Source organism: Bufo bufo, chromosome 3, assembly GCF_905171765.1.
Source record: "Bufo bufo chromosome 3, aBufBuf1.1, whole genome shotgun sequence".
NCBI classification, from domain to species: Eukaryota; Metazoa; Chordata; class Amphibia; order Anura; family Bufonidae; genus Bufo; species Bufo bufo.
In genome coordinates this window covers 595,950,350-595,971,209 of record NC_053391.1, presented here as the reverse complement: position 1 = coordinate 595,971,209, position 20,860 = coordinate 595,950,350, and the positions used below count along the sequence as shown (strand labels likewise).

The 20,860-nt window shown below is 42.8% G+C and overlaps 1 protein-coding gene across 3 annotated transcripts in view; it reads right to left on the bottom strand.

Moving 5' to 3' along the window:
• Positions 1–20,860, bottom strand: part of DIP2B (disco interacting protein 2 homolog B) — a 213,420-nt gene that overhangs the window by 30,298 nt on the left and 162,262 nt on the right. For all 3 annotated transcript variants that reach the window (XM_040425899.1, XM_040425901.1, XM_040425902.1), the window contains 9 exons: positions 20,087–20,206; positions 17,868–17,982; positions 14,730–14,869; positions 10,671–10,807; positions 9,144–9,224; positions 6,831–6,958; positions 4,827–4,941; positions 4,083–4,284; positions 3,161–3,270 (listed from right to left, as the gene is read on the bottom strand). In XM_040425899.1, coding sequence (XP_040281833.1) covers positions 3,161–3,270; positions 4,083–4,284; positions 4,827–4,941; positions 6,831–6,958; positions 9,144–9,224; positions 10,671–10,807; positions 14,730–14,869; positions 17,868–17,982; positions 20,087–20,206 — 1,148 coding nt within the window. The remainder of the gene's footprint in view (positions 1–3,160; positions 3,271–4,082; positions 4,285–4,826; positions 4,942–6,830; positions 6,959–9,143; positions 9,225–10,670; positions 10,808–14,729; positions 14,870–17,867; positions 17,983–20,086; positions 20,207–20,860) is intronic.

Below are 20,860 nucleotides of genomic sequence, written 5' to 3'. Positions count from 1 at the left end.
CAGCTGGGACTTGTAGTTCTACACATGCAACAAGCTGCAGAGTCTCCCAGCAGGCAGACATGTCACTCAGGGCAGCACTTGTATTCACTCCCTTAGCAGAGCAGGGGGAGGGGCAGAGATTGTTGTTATTGCATGTAAACAAAGGGCCAGAAAAGAACCAGGGAAATGAGGAAATATATATATTATTTTTTGCAAAAACTTGCTTAGCTCAGTTATATATTGCTGCCCATCAGATTTTCAGTGCTATATATTTTTTTTTTCATAACTCGGACAACCCCTTTAAGCACTTTAACAGTGATAATGTTGAAAAGATCCCCCACCCCGATATGATCCATGTGCTGTTGTAAAGCATAAATATGTTAAATGTTGTTAGCAGCTCAAGCAAGATGTTGCCCCCATAATCATGTAAAACTAAAAAAAATAAAAAAAAAATCTACTACAAGAAAATAAAAAAAAAAGCATTAGAAAAATTGAATATGTTAGAATATGACTACCTGGTTTCATTTAGTTAAAGGGAACCTGTCACCGGGATTTTTTGTATAGAGCTGAGGACATGGGTTGCTAGATGGCCGCTAGCACATCTGCAATACCCAGTCCCCATAGCTCTGTGTGCTTTTATTGTGTAAAGAAAACAAAACCAGGGCCGGCCTTTGGGGTGTGCGGGCTGTGCGGCCGCACAGGGCGCCATAGTAACAGGGGCGCTGGGCGGCCGACAGCTCGCAATGTAATATGCGGCAGGCGAGGCTGAACTTGTGTTCTCCCTCGGGGCGCCCCCTCCATCTAGCCCTCCCCTGTCTGACCTGATTCGTTCCTCCTCCCCTGTGCCTGACCTGCCTGCTGCCCCCGCCGCTGCTAATAAGAAGAGACAGGAGGGGAGGGGAGGGGCTGTGGCCACTGCGCCACCAATGAAGATAACTGACCTGAAATACAAATACAGGAGGCGGGTGCCGGAATCAAATAGCCGACACCCGACCTCTGTGACAGGGAGCTGCGATCAGCGGCAGTTGAGTTAACCCTTCAGGTGCGGTACCTGAGGGGTTTACTGCCGCTGATCGCAGCTCCCTGTCCACAGAGGTCGGGTGTCGGCTATTTGATTTCCGGCACCCGCCTCCGGTATTTGTATAAGAAACGTTGGTGGCACAGTGCGCCCCCCCCCCCCCCCCCAACACCCCAGTATAAGAAACGGTGGCACAGTGCGGCCCCCACCCCAATACCCAGTATAAGAAACGGTGGCACAGTGCGGCCCCCCCCCCCCCAACACCCCAGTATAAGAACCGGTGGCACAGTGCGGCCCCCCCCCCAACACCCCAGTATAAGAAACGGTGGCACAGTGCGGCCCCCCCCCCCCCCCAACACCCCAGTATAAGAAACGGTGGCACAGTGCGGCCCCCCCCCCCCCCCAACCACCCCAGTATAAGAAACGGTGGCACAGTGCGGCCCCCCCCCACCAACACCCCAGTATAAGAAACGGTGGCACAGTGCGGCCCCCCCCCCCCCCAACACCCCAGTATAAGAAACATTGGTGGCACAGTGGGAAGTGCCAGTGAGGGTTAAAAAATAATAAAAAAAAATTAACTCACCTCCTCCAGTTGATCGCATAGCTGCCGGTCTCCTGTTTTCTTCTGACCTGTGGTGACGTCACTGTGCTCATCACATGACCCATTACCATGGTGATGGATCATGTGATGAGCACAGTGATGTCACCACAGGTCCTTTTACAGGTCATGAAGAAAGAACAGAAGACGATCAATTGGAGGAGGTGAGTTAATTATTTTTTAACCCTCATTGGCACTGCCCACTGCGCCACCAATGTTTATTATATTGGGGGGGGGGGCGCACTGCGCCACCAATGTTTATTATACTGGGGTGTTGGGGGGGGCGCACTGCGCCACCAATGTTTATTATACTGGGGTGTTGGGGGGGCGCACTGCGCCACCAATGTTTATTATACTGGGGTGTTGGGGGGGGCGCACTGCGCCACCAATGTTTTATTATACTGGGGTGTTGGGGGGGGCGCACTGCACCACCAATGTTTATTATATTGGGGTGTTGGGGGGGCGCACTGCACCACCAATGTTTATTATATTGGGGGGGCGCACTGCGCCAATGTTTATTATATTGGGGGGGCGCACTGCGCACAACGATGGGTTAGGGAAATTTCACAGCAGACTGCGCATGCGCTGGGAGCCTCACCAGCGGTTAGGGTAGGGAAAAAGCACTGGCCCGTACGTAATTTTTCCCTTCCCTAACCGCTGGTGAGGCTCCTGGCGCATGCGCACTCTGCTGTGAAACTTCCCTAACCTGTCGTTGTGCGCCTGCGCGGCGCTGCACACCTCCTCACGTCATGTCCGGTGCGACTGGAAGTGACGAGGGTAGGGAAATCTCACGAAGTAGGGAAGTATAACATTACACCGGCCTTTGGGGTGTGTGGGCTGGTAACTACTTGGTTGGATAGTCAGCCAGCCTATGCCATGATGCCAGCAACAAGCAGTGTTTTTTGTTTTTTGTTTTTTTTTTTGGGGGGGGGGGGGGGCGCCACAAGGTTAGCTCGCACAGGGCGCCTGAACACCTAAGGCCGGCCCTGAACAAAACGATTCGATACATATGCAAATTAACCTGAGATGAGTCCTGTCCCTGAGATGAGTCCAGCGTGAAGGAGCCCAGCACCGCCCCGCATCCTCAGAATCTCCTCCTTGCTCCCCAACGTCAGAAAGCTAGAGCGCATGCGCAGTTTGTTCCCTGAGGCTGATGCCAGCACAGGGAAGGAACACTATGACGACACTGCGCATGCGCTAGCTCGCGCATCGTGAAATAACGGCGCCCTAGTTTTCTGACATCGGGGAGCAAGGAGGAGATTCTGAGGATGCGGGGCGGTGCTGGGCTCCTTCACGCTGGACTCATCTCAGGGACAGGACTCATCTCAGGGACAGGACTCATCTCAGGTTAATTTGCATATGTATCAAATCGTTTTTTTTACACAATAAAAGCACACAGAGCTATGGGGACTGGATATTGCGGATGTGCTAGCGGCCATCTAGCAACCCCTGTCCTCAGCTCTATACACAAAATCCTGGTGACAGGTTCCCTTTAAAAATAAAACAGATACATTCCCTTTAACTAAGTGCTGATTTTTCTGTCCTACCAATGAATATTATCTTACCTTTTTCACCAAATCATTTTCTTCTATCTGTCCAAGATCTCTCCCTGATGCCTGAGCAATTCTCTTCCCTGCAACCAGATTGCCGACCATAACAGATGCTGGGCCTACTCCTTCAGCGAAGAAGAAAGAACAAAAATTAAACTTTATTAAGACCTCTCCTAAAAGTTCATTCAAATACACAATCCGAATGTCCGACGTGTATAGCGGAGGGTTCTAGTTATGCCAGATCTGGATTGTGTGGAACACTTTTCCAGACAGTTCTGGTAATCAAAAACGTGAAGGCAGCCTAAAACTAGTGTCCAAACAGGGCTTCCTGGAACCTTGTAAGGAGTTCCAAGAAGATAGCAGCAAGATCTGTCACTTGCATACAGGCAACACAGTGAAGAAGTCTTAGGCGAAATACTTAGTTATGTATACATTATACAATTTTATAATATATATATATATATATATATATATATATATATACATACACACACACACACACACACACACAGGTGAAACTCGAAAAATTAGAATATCGTGCAAAAGTTAATTTATTTCAGTAATGCAACTTAAAATTAGAATATTATGAAAAGGTTCAATTTCCTAGGCTCAAAGTGTCGCACTCTAGTCAGCTAATTAATCCATATCCCCTGAGCAAAGGGGACCTGAGATTGTGACTTTGGGGGTTTCATAAGCTGTAAGCCATAATTATCCAAGTTATAACAAAAAAAGGCTTGAAATATCTCATATATTAGTTTCACCTTTTAAGTTGCATTACTGAAATAAATGAACTTTGCACGATATTCTAATTTTTCGCGTTTCACCTGTAATTTTACGGAGGGGTAAAATAAAAAGTCACGGTGCCCAGGTTGCTGTTAATTATAATCTGTGTATCATTGGGTAAATCAATCATAACTTGGGTATCATTCATATTTACCTGGCTGTTTCTGCCTTGGCTTTGGCAAGTTGGTCACACACGTGTGTGGACACATGAGTATATTACATGGATGTAAGGTGCCTTCCAAAAAGTGCTGTTTTGTTTGAGATAAGTGGATTCCTCCAAGTGGAGTTTTTGGCAATGTGTTTGCAGGAACAAGGGCAAGGCAGTAAACTCCCACTTGGTGGATACTATCAATGGCCTGGACCAAAAGAGATCAAAACATTAGTAAATTGTACCAAATTTTGATAAACGGCTCTGTATCTTTATTTAGTTGACCCATGCAATATATGCTCCGTTTCCCAAAAAAGTACCCACATAAGTATATTCCCATCTCATAAAATCATGGCATAGAATAGGCCATTGCTTTCTGATCGGTGGGGGTGCTACCTCTGGATCAGCACTGCCAGATCTTCACCGTTTTCCCCTGCATTCTGGTGCTCCTGACCATCCAAAGCTTTGCAGGGAACTAAAGCTGGGCGGTCCGGGGAACCGCTATGAAGGGAAATACTGTGAAGGAGCCACCGCGCTGAAACAGTATTGTGTTTGTATTATTCTTAGAATCAGTGAGGATTCGGAGGTTAGACCCTCCACAAATCAGTAAGGGATAATTTATCCTACTGATATGCTATAACTTGATGAGATAGTTGGTGTTCTCTACTGGCCTTCAACTTTGAGCAGAAGTCTGAAGCTAAGCGCATTTCAGCCATCAAGGCTGTTTCTGAAGCATATAAATGTACTTACCTGTAGGACACGACTCATCCACTGGAACGAATCCTCCTCAGAGGCATCAGGTCGCTGCTCTGCCACCACCACAATGCGTTCATCATAGAACACCGTGACAGAAAACACAGCAATCCTAAAGCAAACACAACACAACATAAAGGCAAGGTCTTCTAGTCTGGTCACCAGACCCACATAGTAAACTGGCTTATTAGTAGCATAATAACTAGACAAACAGCTAACAGTCTTTGGGGTGGTAATGTTTCACTGGTAATGGCCTCTTTAGGCTGGGGTCACATCAGCGGAGGAACAGACTGCTGGAGTACACCGTATCTGGTATATATGCTGGAAAGTGGGCAGACTAAAAATACTACAGGCAACATTTAGTTAACGCGTAGTTAATGTGGATCCATCGGTACGCGGCTAGGATGTGAACACAGCCTTACAAGGCCCAATGATTGCAATAAATATCAGGAAGGAGAAGGCCAGTGACTGGGGCAATTATCAGGATCCTAGGAAGGCTCCTTCCTGATCATTTCCCTGTCTTAAAGGTGCAGCCAACCTGTAACCTAAATCCTCATTTCTGGGCAGCAGAATGCTGTGTAAAGAGCAACCTGCTGCCCACAAACAATCATTCCCTACAGGGACAAGTAATCGCAGTAGTGATCCCTTGTCTTCATATAACGCAGGTAACTGTCGCACGTAAATGCAGCTTTCGCTTCCAGGCAATTATCGGGAATGAATGGTTCGTTCCCAATAACTACCCGCTGTGTCAACCCATGTAAAGGGGCCTTTAGGTGTAGAGAAGTTAATTGGGTTTTACATAGTTCAATGAAAGGGAGAACTGAAAATCTAATTGAAATTTCATTTCCATTAGCTTGTGACATACACCCTACTCATAGGAGTCATAAGTGTCACGGTCACTCCCAGGCTAGGTGTTAGAAGGCCGGAGAGGCTGTCTGCACGTGATGTCATCTGACAGCCTCTTTTAATTTCACTTTGTTGTTGATGGTAATGACCACACCTCTAGTCAGGCACAGCATAGTGGTCATTACTATTTAAGTCTGGCTACTCCCTTCACTCCTTGCGGTGTATAGCTTCATTTGCAAGTGGAAGAGCTGGTGTGTGTTGTCTCCTCTGGTGTTCCTGCTCTTTCTTCTACTTCAGGAGTTAAGTGCCTCATTCCTTTGTATTTGTTTTGTGTTGTATCCCCTGCCTTCTGGTATCTGGTCTGAGTCAAGACCCCTGTTCCTTCAGCTTAAGGAACGGGTCGTCTTTGAGCCCTATCACTACCTCAGGGCATTACAGGGTAGTCAGGCTTTAGGTTCCAGTGAATGAACGGTCCTACCACTGAGGTCCGTTCATTCAGTTAGCAGTCAGGGCTAGGGTTAGGATTCATTAGGTGGTGACCTTTTCCTCTCCCTAGCTTCTAGGCCAGATACCTTTCCCCCGCTCTTATGTTTGGTGTGGTGTTCCCTCCCACACCTTGTCGTGACAATAAGGTTGTGATCAAATTTGGATTTAATATAGTCTGATAACTACAGTGCTGCGGCTTTATGTATTGTTTCTTTTTTCCTCTAGAACAGTGTTGGCGAACCTATGGCACGGGTGCCAGCACCCTGGAAAAAGTCTATGGCACACTAATATGACTTAGAGTTTTCCTGCTCTTCATCAGCGCAGGGCTCGCTCTGAACAGCACAGGCAGCGCACTGAGTGTAGCAGGCTATTATAGCTAAATTATAGAGTACATGGAAGATATACTATGTTTGACTGTAGAATTCAGGTTAAATTACTGTGTTGGCACTTTGCGATAAATAAGTGGGCTTTGGGTTGAAGTTTGGGCACTTAGTCTCTAAAAGGTTCACCATCACTGCTCTAGAACAATCATAAATGGATTGTGGTACTTTATATACTGAAAGTCTCTTTTCTTCACTACTGAAGTCAACGGGTGAAAAAGGTCACAAAATGTCATAACCAAATGTTATCATACATTACACATCAGACTAGAACAAAAGTAGGCAATACCTTCCTCTGTACAAGGTTTTAAGTGATTCCACGGCTAATGCTGTTGCTACAATATCGTCTGCATTGTGCCGCCTTCCGCTAACCAACAACGTCCCATCCATTTTTCCAACCACAAATACAAGGTTCCCCTGGAATAAGAAAATGCAACATTATTCTGGGAAATACATAAAAACTATGATGATGGTCAGAAATAATGGTTACAAATCACAGGGATCCCTGAGGGCATGAATACCACTGCATTTCCATAGGGGGCAGAAGTCTATGTGCATGCTATATCAGATGCCACATATAGATCATACACTGTATATAGTGGTTCCAGTGGGGAATTTACCCACTTAAAGACTGGGCGTATTGTTCTTTTTTTTTTTTTTAGCACATGCGTCTTTGAAAGCCATAACTTTTTTTCCCTCTGTTCGGTTATGTAAATAATTTTTGAATCTCTTTTGTCATATACGGGACATTATTTTTCTGTCATTTTTATTTTAGTATATTTTATTTTTATTTTTTAGAGCCAGCAAAATGTAAAAAAAAAAAAAAGGAAAAGTCTGTTTTTCCTTTTTTTTACATATTTTTTTGTGCCAGCAGTGTTGGGCGCCAGTCTGAAGCTTGTAGGTTTGTAGGGGGGTGCTCCCCAATTGGATATAAGTGTGTTGGCCAAAGGGAAGTAGACAACCCACACATAACAAATGGGGTGTACGTCCCAACTCTAAAATTATTAAAATTATGAAGTGAGCCCAGGATTGGACTGGATCTATGGACTATAGGGGGTTATTTGTTTGAGGGAAAAAAACACCTTTTAATTAGGGTATTATGTGATTGGTTGAATAACAGAGACCACCCTATAAATACACTATGAGTTTTATGAAAATGTTTTTTTGCCACAGTAAAAACCCCTCTGGCTGGGGACCTGGATACTGGAGAGGTACATATTCGCTGGATAGTCCTAATATTGATAGGGTGTACAAATGCAACATATATAAGTGTTGAATGGACATTTAATTACTACACAATGGAATATAGATTGTCATGAACTCTTTTGTTGATATGATACTGTTGTCGCATTGGAATAGAGATAGCGATAGCACAGACATCGGTACAGGGCATGCGCAGAAGTGACTGGATGCGCAATGCGGGGATAGAATGCTTACGTGGTTCCCATGGCGCACACAGAGAACTAGTGGCAAAGGCGCAATGGGATCGGAGGAACGCCATACTAAGTTTATACATAGGTCCGCCGTGCGTGCGCATTACACGTGGAGGGACGCCCGGCGTGCCTGCGCACTACATGCAGCGGGACGCCGGGATGAACGTTTTTTCCGAATACACAGAAGAGATCCGGATGATCCCTTTTGAGATATGCCCACCAGGTTTCCATCGAGACAGATTCAATAAGCACTGGTTTTTGGTTTTAATATTTTATCAAGAAAGACACTGATTTGTAATTTTGGATCTGAGTAATTAGATCGCACAAGTGGGTGGAATGTATTTGATTTGCAATTAGGACATGTGACCCTCTGGGAGGGTATATATATATCTTGTTATGTTCACACTGTCTGTTGCTTGAGAAAGACCATACTGGTTGAAACGTTGCATTGTGTTGGTGATTAAATTGTGAAGAACTGAAGACAAGTGAGTGCTGCGGTACCCTTTCCATAATCGTCACTTTGATATATGTACGCGTTATGGTTGCCGGGGTCAGAGCTAGAAATTGCAGTGTGGAGTGCAGTTGCTTTTTTTAAGTTATTTTTGTATTTTTATTTTTTAAATTAATTTATTAATTTTTACACTTTGTGACCCCCATAAGGTCAAATAAGACCTTTGGGCTACATTTCACTTATTTTTTTTATTGCTAATCTCTCCCTATATCAGCCCCAGATACAGGGAGAATACAGCCCCCAGAAAGGTTGCACAATCTCTCTGCAAAGCTAATCTGGGTTTGCTAAGTCCCAGCAGCTTGCACAGCAAGCCCCCGGCGATCACATAACTGCTGGGACCAAAGCAGGTTCATTAAGCACTGTGTATGCAGCAATCAGGAAGGCAGGTACGTTAAAATAAAATCAAACCATCCCTGACTTGTCTAAGGGGATCCCTGCTGTCACTAACACAGGGATTACTGTTTCTGCATGATTACCGTGCAGCTGCGGTCTATGCGAGGACATTTTAAAAACGTCCATGCAGAGACGCTTGGCTACTGCCTGGACGTATATAGTCAACAGGAGGTCGGCAAGTTTTTAAGAAATATATGACACCCATTATGGAACAATGCTGACTAAAAGTAAACTTCAACAGGAACGGTTTTAATTCAGCACTTACAGGTCCTACAAAGCCCAATAAGCCAGTTCTGGTAAACGGCGTTTCCCCAATCGGGGTTCCAGTGGCACCAACTGGTAAGACCTGGAGAAAGAAAAACACAAGGAAGTGAACTTCTGCTGTACTGAGTCACTGAGCAGGAACAGATGGTTTTCTGTAGAAAATCACATTGTATTCCTTCCAAATAATGCAGATCTGCAAACACCATACTCTTATTAACAGGTTTACATGAAAATTCTCTCAAATCTGAATTTTTACCTAATACAAAACCTCAGCTATAAACCTCAGGCTATAATTAATTCTGACATTAATTCTACTGGTATTAGAGGATGTGAAAGGTTATGAACAGTCATCAGAACAGTAGCCATTGTTTTTGACTTTAGTTATTACTGACCATTTAAAGGGTCTTTCCAGTTTTGTGCGAATAATGCTTGATCACTCGATGTAAGAAAAGTTCTAGAAATTTCTGATTTACTTTCTATTTCGATTCCTTACCATTTGTAAGACATTAGTTTGCGGTCAATGACTGACAATTGTTCACATTCAGCGGTAGGCAGTCCTGCTCTCAGCTCAGAAGTGGAAATAACTGTATCTAGTCTAGTCAATGCCCTGTGAGCTGAACAGCCTGGATTTCAGACTGATACACTGTAGCAAACTACAAGATAGATATGTGCAGTATTTGGTCTACAGAACAGTGCATACAATTGTATGCATATACTGACAAAAGTGAAGAATAAAAACACAAAGTACGTTTTTTTATACTGGAAAATAATAATAATAAAAAAAAAAAACTTTCAGAAATACCTAAAGCAATTTTCTAGGCGTTCGGCATGTATAGGTCATCAATATCTGGTCCTGCACCCCTGCCGATCTCCTGTTTGAAGAGGATGCGGCCCCTCTTCCTAGGCCAGTGACATCACATTTATCAATCTTATGGCTCATCAGTCCTGATCAAGTGAATGGGGCTGAGCTGCAATACCAAGCACAGCCACTATACAATGTACGGCGCTGTGCTTGAACAGCTGTGAGAAGGCAGCACCATTCACTCAAGAGCTGCAGCTGATCGGCAGGGGTGCTAGGTGTCCGAACCCCAACGATCAGATACTGATGACCTATCCTGAGGATAGAAACAATTGTGCAGGAGCAGCACTCAACGGTCCGTCCTTGTTGTAGGGAGTTGCAACAGCCCCGCACCAGCCGCGGATCCAATCAGCCAGAGAATACGTGAAAATCAAACAGCGGTGGCAGCATCTCCCATCATTCCATCTTTATTAGGACTTCACAGCATACAAAAAATCAGCAACGTTTCGGCTGTACAACACAACAGCTGAAACGTTGCTGATTTTGCTGATTTTCTGTATGCTGTGAAGTCCTAATAAAGATGGAATGATGGGAGATGCTGCCACCGCTGTTTGATTTTCACCTATCCTGGGGATAGGTCATTAATATTATACTCTTAGGCAGACCTAATGATTTGAATGGTCAGAAGATTAATTGTAGAACTTCCTCCACCATACTCTGTATACATACCTCAAATGTATTCTTTGTCACTCCTGACAATCCGTAATAACTTATCCCACTTCCTTTGTAACTCACACAGATTTCTCCAATCTCATCCGTTTTACATAACTGCGGCAGGGCTTCTGGCTTTACAATACACATGACCCCTGAAAAAAGAAGAAGAGCATCTGGAATCAGCCTGCGTTATGCTCCGATACATACTCACCATTAGATGGAAAGCATCACCTAGATTTTTTACTACTTTTTTTTTTTTTTAATAAATTTATTTATTTGTTTTTATAACACAAAGATTACAAAAAGGAAGTTTTGACAGTGCCGAGTCCACTACTTCACACCGGATACGAATACATGATTACATTTCTAATTTTTTCTCATTTTCTGACTGTAGATTGTTTTTTCTATTTTCTGCACTTGACGGTAGGGGAGGGCGGCCATCTTGCCTGAGCGGCTGTTGACAGATAAACTTGATGGCAGTCGCATGGACGTTAGAAATGTGAAGACTGAAGATGGCACTGATTTCTGAAGGAGACTGTTGTTGGGTAGAGGTCATTGTGCAGAGAGAAGGTGAACTGTGACAATCACCTGTTGTGGATGATGTGATCCTGTGTTATCTATACAAAGGTGTGCTATCTCTGATTGTATTCCTGTCTGTAATAATAATAAGAGGACTGCTGAAAAGTGATTTATACAGAACTGGAAGCGCCTGCACATTTTCTGCGAACGACACCGAACAATAGGGATCGACCGATATTGATTTTTTAGGGCCGATACCGATAATTTGTCAACTTTCAGGCCGATAGCCGATAATTTATACCGATATTCTAGGTATTTTTATTTTTGAGGGAAAAAAAAATTTCCTACACAAATCTGCTGAAAATTAATGTTTATTGTTAACGTGTATTATTATATTATTTTTTTTGTAAATCTTTTTCATTGATACTTAATATTTTTTTTTTTTTTTTTACTAACTTTTAGCCCCCTTAGGGACTAGAACCCTTGTCCCATTCACCCTGATAGATCTCTATCAGAGTGAATAGGACCTCGCACTCTCCCTGCTGCCCTGTGCTCTGTGCACACAGCAGCATGGAGCTGACTATGGCAGCCAGGGCTTCAATAGCGTCCTGGCTGCCATGGTAACCGATCGGAGCCCCAGGCTTACACTGCTGGGGCTCCGATCGGAGGAGCAGGGGAGAGGGGATCCTGTGGCCACTGCCACCAATGACTAGAACTGGGGGGGGGGGGGCGCACTGCGCCACCAATGTTTTTACTATTGGGGTGGGGGGCGCACTGCTTGAGGGGAGGGGGGGGGGCGCACTGCGCCACCAATGAAGATACCTCTATTTCACATACAGGAGGCGGGAGCTGGCTGCAGAATCACATAGCCGGCTCCCGACCTCTATGAGCGGTAGCTGCGATCCGCGGCACCTAAGAGGTTAACTACCGCGGACCGCAGCTGCCGTTCATAGAGTTCGGGAGCCGGCTATGTGATTCTGCAGCCAGTTCCCGCCTCCTGTATTTGAATTAATGAAAGACTCATCTTCATTAGTGGCGCAGCGGCCACAGCCCCTCCCCTCCTCTTGTCTTCCGTCCTGTCATTGGAGGCAGCGGCAGCAGCATCACAGGGGGAGGAGACACTGCTTCCTTCTCCCCTGTGCTGCGGAGGGAACACAGAACGCGCTGAGAGCAGCGCGTTCTGTGTTCCCAATACGTTATCGGTATATCGGCAAAATAGATGCCGATACCGATAACGTTCAAAATCCTCAATATCGGCCGATAATATCGGCCAAACCGATAATCGGTCGATCCCTACCGAACAAGTCACCATCGGTTTCGATAAAATATCAGTTGTGCACAAATCATCCTAATTGCTACCATGCATAAAATATTAAAGCAGATCTGTCCTTGTTAAAGGGAATGTATCCTCTATACATTTTATCTAATTAATCCAGATTCTTTTTTTTTTTTTAAACAATTTTTATTGTTTTTTTTTTTTTTTTTAATAATCCATACATATGAGTATTGTAAAATATCACACAATAGTGCAAATACAGTATAAAGCTTGAGTTACAATCGTCACAACTGTGTAAAGACAAAATATGAATATCCATTATAGATATCATATGCATATGTCAGAAAACCTGAAAGTGTAACAAAGAACTTCGGAACACCTGGATATAAAATAAAAGATATTAAGTAAAATTTCTATATAATTTCCATAAAGACCAAATACTAAGAAATGTATTTCTTGATTTTAACTCCCAATGTGAGAGTTCTTCAAGGCGGTAGAATTGATCGACTTTGGCTATCCAGTGGTCTATAGAAGGGATGACTGAACTGCGCCAGTTTATGGGGATGAGTAGACGTGCAGCTGATATCAGAAAGGAAAAGAGGGTTTTTTTGTGGACGTCCACCCCCTGTATGCCAAAGGACAATAGTGCAATCTCAGGGGAAGTGGGGAGGTTAGTCTTGCATATGTTATTGGTTAATTTGAATATTTTCTCCCACCAGGGCTTTAGCAGAGGGCATTCCCACCAGATATGGAAAAAAGAACCTTTATTTTTCTCACATCTCCAGCATTTGTCTGGGACACTTGGATAGAACGAGGAGATCTTGTCTGGGGTTCTGTACCACCTAGATAATACCTTATAACCGTTCTCCTGTATTCTAACACATCTTGAGAGTTTGTGTGGTGCAATGAAGAGTTTAGTCATTTCCGATTGAGAGAATTGTCTTCCCAGATCCAATTAATCCAGATTCTTATACATTTTCTTTTTTTCTTTATGTTTTTTTTGTGGTTGTACATTTTTTTTTAATTCTGTTATCCGTATATGATTGTGGGGACAACTAACTTCCCTGAGCTACTGTTAACAGCACTCATATGCTATACTGCAGCCACATAGACCATGGGAACCTAACGTATTGATTTCGGTAGGAGACTGCTGGGCATGCTTTCTGACATGTGCAGGGAGGGGGAGTAGATAAGCTGTGACATCACTTTTTGCGAACGATGGATCCTATGTGATCTATACAAAGGTGTTATCTGCCACTGCAATCTTGCCTGTGATGATAATGAGATGACTGCTTAGAAGTAACCTGTACAGAAAAGGAAGTGTCAGCCTATTATTAGGCTTAGTGGCCAGTGCAAAAAGCTGCAGGATTCTAGGATTCTTTTTCAAAATAGATAGTAGCATGCAAGACAAAAAAAGAACCACAAAAATTCTTAAAAATATTTTCTGATGCTACATTCCTCCTAAGGGCAGCAGGTTATAATAATAGGTCCATTGGGTTATTATACCAAGCAGCTCAAATAATTCTGTGCTATTTGGTTAACAAAGGCCACAATACAACAGACTAGTAGTCATGAGTTCTGCTCCTCCTGCCCTTCACCAATGACAGCACCTGTGTATCTGCCGTATCTGCTCTCCTCATGAATACGGCATATTCCGCATTGTGTCGAGTGGTTACTAACCAATATTATTTTGTGCTTCCTAGAATAATAGCCTAGCGGACCTGTTATTATATTGTGCGGTCATAAAATAGTGCGACATATTGTTAATGACAGTTCCACTTTACTCACTGATGAAAAGAAAACAATCAGTTCATAAAAATAAAAAATTAAAGGGGTTGTCCCATGAAAAATATTCTACAGTTTTCAAACTAGCCCCTGGATCTGAATATTTTTGCAATTGCATGTAATAACATTTTTTTGTATAGCAACTGAGTTATTCAATAAAATGTATCTGTATAGCGCCACCTGCTGTTTTCCCTATTTCTCTGTCCTGCGCACTGAGATGGAAGCACTTGTTCAGTTCCATCCTTGAACCGCCACCAACCGCAGCAGAACGGACACGACCCCGAGAAAGCTGCCAGGCTGATATAAATCTAGCAATTGGAGCAATGAATGTGGAGATCTCTAGATCCATGTGAGGTGCACGGCCGGTTCTAAGAGATTGTCATCTACTATAGGATATTGAATTTTCATTTTTTACATTATTCATGGGATAACCCCTTTAAGCATATGGTTCCTTTAGACCAGACATTGAGGCAATATTAATTTCTCCTGCTTACCTCCAGGCATCACGTGTCCGACATCTTGAACCGTTAGTGCAGAGTTCTTGTCTTCAGTATTTACACGGATAACGCCATAACTTAACCCACTCATGGACAAAATGGCTCTTCCAGGCAGTGGAGCCCCAGGAATCCCAGGTCTTAAATAAAAAAATAATTCTGCTCATTATAGTGCACACCGACATTAACCTGAGCGTATTTATGATGATTAACAACCAATACAGTCATGACAGAGATAGAGAGATGGATGGATGGATCGATATGAGATAGATGATAGATAGATAGATATGAGATAGATGATAGATAGATAAATAGATAGATATGAGATAGATAGATAGATATGAGATAGATGATAGATAGATAAATAGATAGATATGAGATAGATAGATAGATATGAGATAGATGATAGATAGATAATAGATAGATAATAGATAGATAGAAGATAGATAGATAGATAGATAGATAGATAGATAGATAGATAGATAGATAGATATGGGACAGTATTAGATAGATAGATAGATAGATAGATATGAGATAGATAGATATGAGATAGATAGATAGATGATAGATAGATAGATAGATAATAGATAGATAGATAGATAGATAGATAGATAGATAGATAGATAGATAGATAGATACAAAAAAATGATATGAGCAGCACAACGGTTAAATGGATACCGTGTGCCAGCGGCTGAAGAGATGATCCACCAACCAAAAAGACAAAAGTAGAAAAATTCCACGGCACTCCCAAGTAAAGTATATGAAAAAAGTGTTCTTTAATCACCAGACAGCGACGTTTCAGTCTTCTTACTGGGAGAAAAGTCCCAGGACTGAAACGTCGCTGTCTGGAGATTAAAGAACACTTTTTTCTTTTTTTAAATCAGATGTTTCTTTATTAACATTTTCCAGTCTTATTTTATCACATTAACATGATATTTTGTAGACCACAGATGTATACATTATCTGTCATATATAGTATATAATATATACATTATATTACACATATCTACATAGGACATGGCATAAATCCACATATAAACTCTGGTATCAAAAGAACACTTTTTTCATTTACTGTATGTGGAATTTTGATAGATAGATACGAGATAGATTTAGACAGATAGGCAGATTTGCCTGTATGGCTTTCAAATGACAGAGCATGATGTGAAGAGCAATATACTCCTATGTATAAATGGAAGACATATGTTTAATGTACTATGTGTAGTAAATGCATTTAAAGAACAGATACACAATATAATTGAGATCATACTATAAGAAGTTATCCAAAGTTTTTATTAAAGTGAACTGTAATCTGTAGGCAGCATGATATAGATCAGGAGGAGCTGAGCAGAATGATACATAGTTGTAAGTGAAGAAGTTTGGTAAAACTTGTAATTTGTTCATTTAAATCTCTGCCCTTTCTGGAGTGTCAATCACTGATAGCTCAGAAAAAGCAGAGATTGAAATGAATAAACTACAAGCTATACTGACTCTTTTCCTACAAAATGATATATCAATCTGCTCAGCTCCTCCAGTTTTAACATGCTGCCTATAGAATGGACTGCACTTTCAAGGTGACAATTTTACTTTAAAGGGATACTCCAGTTATGTCCCTTGTCCACAGTGTAGGGGATAACAATTAGATCAGTAAGGGTCCTACCGCTGGGATCCCCACCGATCACGAGAACGGTGACCTGTACTATATGGAGCCCTCCCAAAATGAACAGAGCGGCTGGTTGGACATGTGTGCAGCCGCTCCATTATTTTCTATGAGAGTTGCAGAGATAGTCAAGCGTTGTACTCCACTATCTCTGGAATTCCCATAAAAGTGAATGGGGGGCTACTCATTCTCTTGATCGTCCCAGCGGTAGGACCCCCCCCCCCAACCATATAATAGTTATATAACTATTCCATTGCTCTTCCCCATACAGAATCATTGTTTGCCAGCAGCAGAGCAGAGCAAGATCTGCTGCCGGCAAACGATGATTTAGGTGACAACACAAAGATCATATTACCTGTTGAACAAGCATTTCACTCGTTCATCTGGTAATCGGCTGCATCTTTAGGCCCCTTTTACACGAACAAGTTTTCCGCGCGGGTGCAATGCGTGACATGAACACATAGCACCCGCACTGAATCCTGACCCGTTCATTTCCATGGGTCTGTGTATATGAGCATTTTTTTTCACGCATCAGTTCTGCGTTGCGTGAAAAACGCAGCATGTTCTATATTCTGCGTTTTTCACGCAGCCCTAGCCCCATAGAAGTGAATGGGGCTTCAGTGAAAAACGCATTGCATCCGCAAGCAAATGCGAATGCAATGCGTTTTTCACTAATGGTTGCTAAGAGATGTTGTTTGTAAACCTTCAGATTTTTATCACGCGAGTGAAAAACGCATTGCACCCGCGCGATAAAAACTGAACAACTGAACGCAATCGCAGACAAAACTGACTGAACTTGCCTGCAAAATGGTGCGACTTTCAATGAACGCACCCTGAACGCATCCGGAGCCAATCCGTCACACTCGTGAGAAAGGGATCTTACACCGGCAGATAATTACTAACGAGTGTTCCTACAAATGCTTGTTAGCGATTATCTGGATAATTCCCGGCCTGTGTAAAGGGGCCTTTATAGGGAACCTGTCACCGGGATTTTGTGCAAAGAGCTGAGGACACGGGTTGCTAGATGGCCGCTAGCACATCCGCAGTATCCAGTCCCCATAGCTCTGTGTGCTTTTATCGTATTAAACAAACTATTTGATACATATGCAAATTAACCTGAGATGAGTCCTGTCCCTGACTCATCTCACGTACAGGACTCATCTCAGGTTAATTTGCATATGTATCAAATTTTTTTTTTTTACACAATAAAAGCACACAGAGCTATGGGGACTGGGTATTGCGGATGTGCTAGCGGCCATCTAGCAACCCATGTCCTCAGCTCTATACATAAAATCCCGGTGACAGGTTCCCTTTAACAAACGCTCTGCTGAAAGTGCACTGCCAGACTGCCAGCAACTGCAAGACAGAAGCAGCCCGACAATTCTGTAGCCAGGCCATTCCCTGAGAGCATAAATGACATTGAATCTGATATTATTCAAGACCCTATTGAAGGTATAACATCCTCCTCCGCTATACTATACCTTCGGATGGCTACAGTCATGGCTTCCGGAGATGTGGCACATGGACAAATCGCTTCAGGTTTAAGACCATAGTTTTGAAACAAACTTAGGAAAGCATCACAAGATGAAACAGACCCTGTGCAAAACCCAAAGCACACAGAAATAAAGTGAGGTACATAAAAAGGTTATGAAGTGACATGCATATACAGAGGGTAGTACATACGAGGGATCAATATTCCGCCACTAAATATAAAAATACATTTGCATCAGTTATCAGCTCTTTATGGAAGTCACACATTCAGTAATACTGCGGAGCTGATATACGTAAACCCTGAAATAGCCGTCAACAGATCGGTGTCTGTGGTTTGGCAAGTACCTAGTTTGCCTATTTTTTCCCAGGGAGCACTGCACAAAAGTAAGCTGTGTCTTATCAATGAGAATCAGTAACAAGCCCCCCCCCAGGTGCGTCTACGGCATCTCATCCTGTCAACCAGTACCCTGCTCTGTACTGATGACGAGCAAGAGCCACACTCAAGACTGACCCGTAGGCTTCCTATTGAGCTCATCTCATGCAGAAATGAGACAAAGCACTATGCGTGAAAGGGCCTCGCTTCTCGTTTTTAGCAATCAATGGGGGTCCAGCACTTTAACCCCGACCAATTACAACCCTTTATGTCTCTATGACGTATGAAAAGTTCTCTTAAAGTACAGGGACACTTTAGCTATGTTTTTGTCACAATGAAGACAGAGCAGAGGAGGGAGGCTCCTGTTCCAGCCAGCTGTCTTATAGTCAGACACAGGACAGTGAGAAGAAGAGGGAACATGGCTGATCTCCTGGTACACAAAAAAGGTCTGTATATAATTCTCACTTTAATAGAGAAGGCGATAAAAAAAGTAAGAGCTGGGATATTATTGTGCTTACAGTTATTTCTCAATTATAATACAAGACTAGGACATATGTGTGAGCGGTTCTCTCTACTCGTTTTAGTTGTCGATGGGGGTCCAGCACTTGAACTCCGACCAATCAAAATCCCGTAAGTCTATATGACATGAAAAGTTTTCTCAAAGTACAGGGACACTTTAACTATATTTTTGTCACAATAAAGACAGAGCAGGGGAGGGAGGCATCTGCTCCAGCCAGCTGTCTTATAGTCAGACACAGTCCTGTTCCCTCTTCTCCTTCTCTCTGTCCTGTGTCTTATAGTCAGACAGTCCTGTTCCCTCTTCTCCTTCTCTCTGTCCTGTGTCTTATAGTCAGACAGTCCTGTTCCCTCTTCTCCTTCTCTCTGTCCTGTGTCTTATAGTCAGACACAGTCCTGTTCCCTCTTCTCCTTCTCTCTGTCCTGTGTCTTATAGTCTGACAGTCCTGTTCCCTCTTCTCCTTCTCTCTGTCCTGTGTCTTATACACAGGACAGAGAGAAGGAGAAGAGGGAACAGGACTGATCTCCTGCTACACAAAATATCTTTATATATTTCTCATTTTAACTGTAATCTGAAACAAAACAGGATCAATAGAAAGAAGGAGATAAAGGAAGGAAGAGTTTGGATATTATTGTGCATATAGTTATTTTTCAATTATACTACAATATATATGAGACTAGGACATAAGTGTATGCAGCATAATGTATAGATTCTCTAATATGCATCTACTTCTTCAGTTTCATCTCATTTATAAAGGGCAGAAATCATGGCAATGCAATGAGCAGGTCAGCAATATGATGGGCATCACTTATGGTAACCTATGCTCATGTCAGAGAGTGGAAAGCATAAGTGGTTGTTAAAGATCACATGAAAGCTAAAGATCAAGGAGGCTATGAAGAATTCTAACTGCCTGCAGTTTTGTTGTCTAGTTAATGTAGTAAGCTTGCATCCTTTGCACAGTAAATGCCATTCCCAATATATGTGGGGATACACTTTCAAGAATTTCTCCTATTAACATAGCATATTGGTACATTGAAACATCAGAGTCCTTGCTTCCTCTACCAGACCCAGACCCCAAAGCAGTCTACTGAGGAATGGTTCTGATTTGAAGAGGGGTTCTCCAGATGGCTCAATCCTTTGAAATCTAGAGCACGAATATGCAAGGAGTTACAAGATCTTAAGGCGTTATAACATCTGTGGCCAAATCTCAAGTAATGTCTTAAGACAAAAATAATCAACAATCCCCAGTGAAGGTTGTGGGTTAGCGCTTTGCAATCTGGTTGTTATAACCAGAAATCATAAAACACAGTGACACTTACATGGATTGGCTCCATCTGTTACAATGAGCATGCGAAGTGATGCCAAACTGATATCCTTCTGTTCTCGGTGTGCAATCATAGCCCAGTGCAAGTCCCTGCACTTCACTACTGCAACCCTGGCTGGGAGACAAGAAACAACAAAGACGTATTTATGGCTTTATCACAGTACTGTACACTCAGAAAGGATGTGCGTTTCCTTCATTTCTTGCTTCCAACAGAACAAAAACCAACTTACGTGCCAAGATCTCGGCACCACATCATTTAAACAATTGTGGGCCTTGGCACTTACTGAACGAAAAATAAAGAACTTGTGATAAGGTATAGATTTTGCTAAAAATTGGCAGCATTCTCACCCAGGTTCAGGTGTAATAAACGGACAAGAGGTTTGTCCACCAACATGGCTCAAATACACTGACATTACAGCTGCTGGTCACTGCTCATATGTATTTGGTTTTATTACAATTTATTCATATGAAGTGTGTCATTATGTGAGTACAGTACAATAGGCCCACAGTCAGATAGGATGTCACTGCACTGTAAATTACTATGAAGCAGTGAGGTCATGTCAGAGGAGCTGCTGTGAGTCTAGGAGATGTGGCTGACGCAGGTCATGTTTCCTCGACTGTGCACAGTCATATGAAAGCCCTAGGTGGAAGGTTTCCGATGTCCGATAGTTTATATACTATTTATTATAAATATATTCCCAAATACCATTCATTAGTTATAATGGCTCGTTTTCTCTGGGGAGCAATAATCAGGGGAAATAAAATGGCC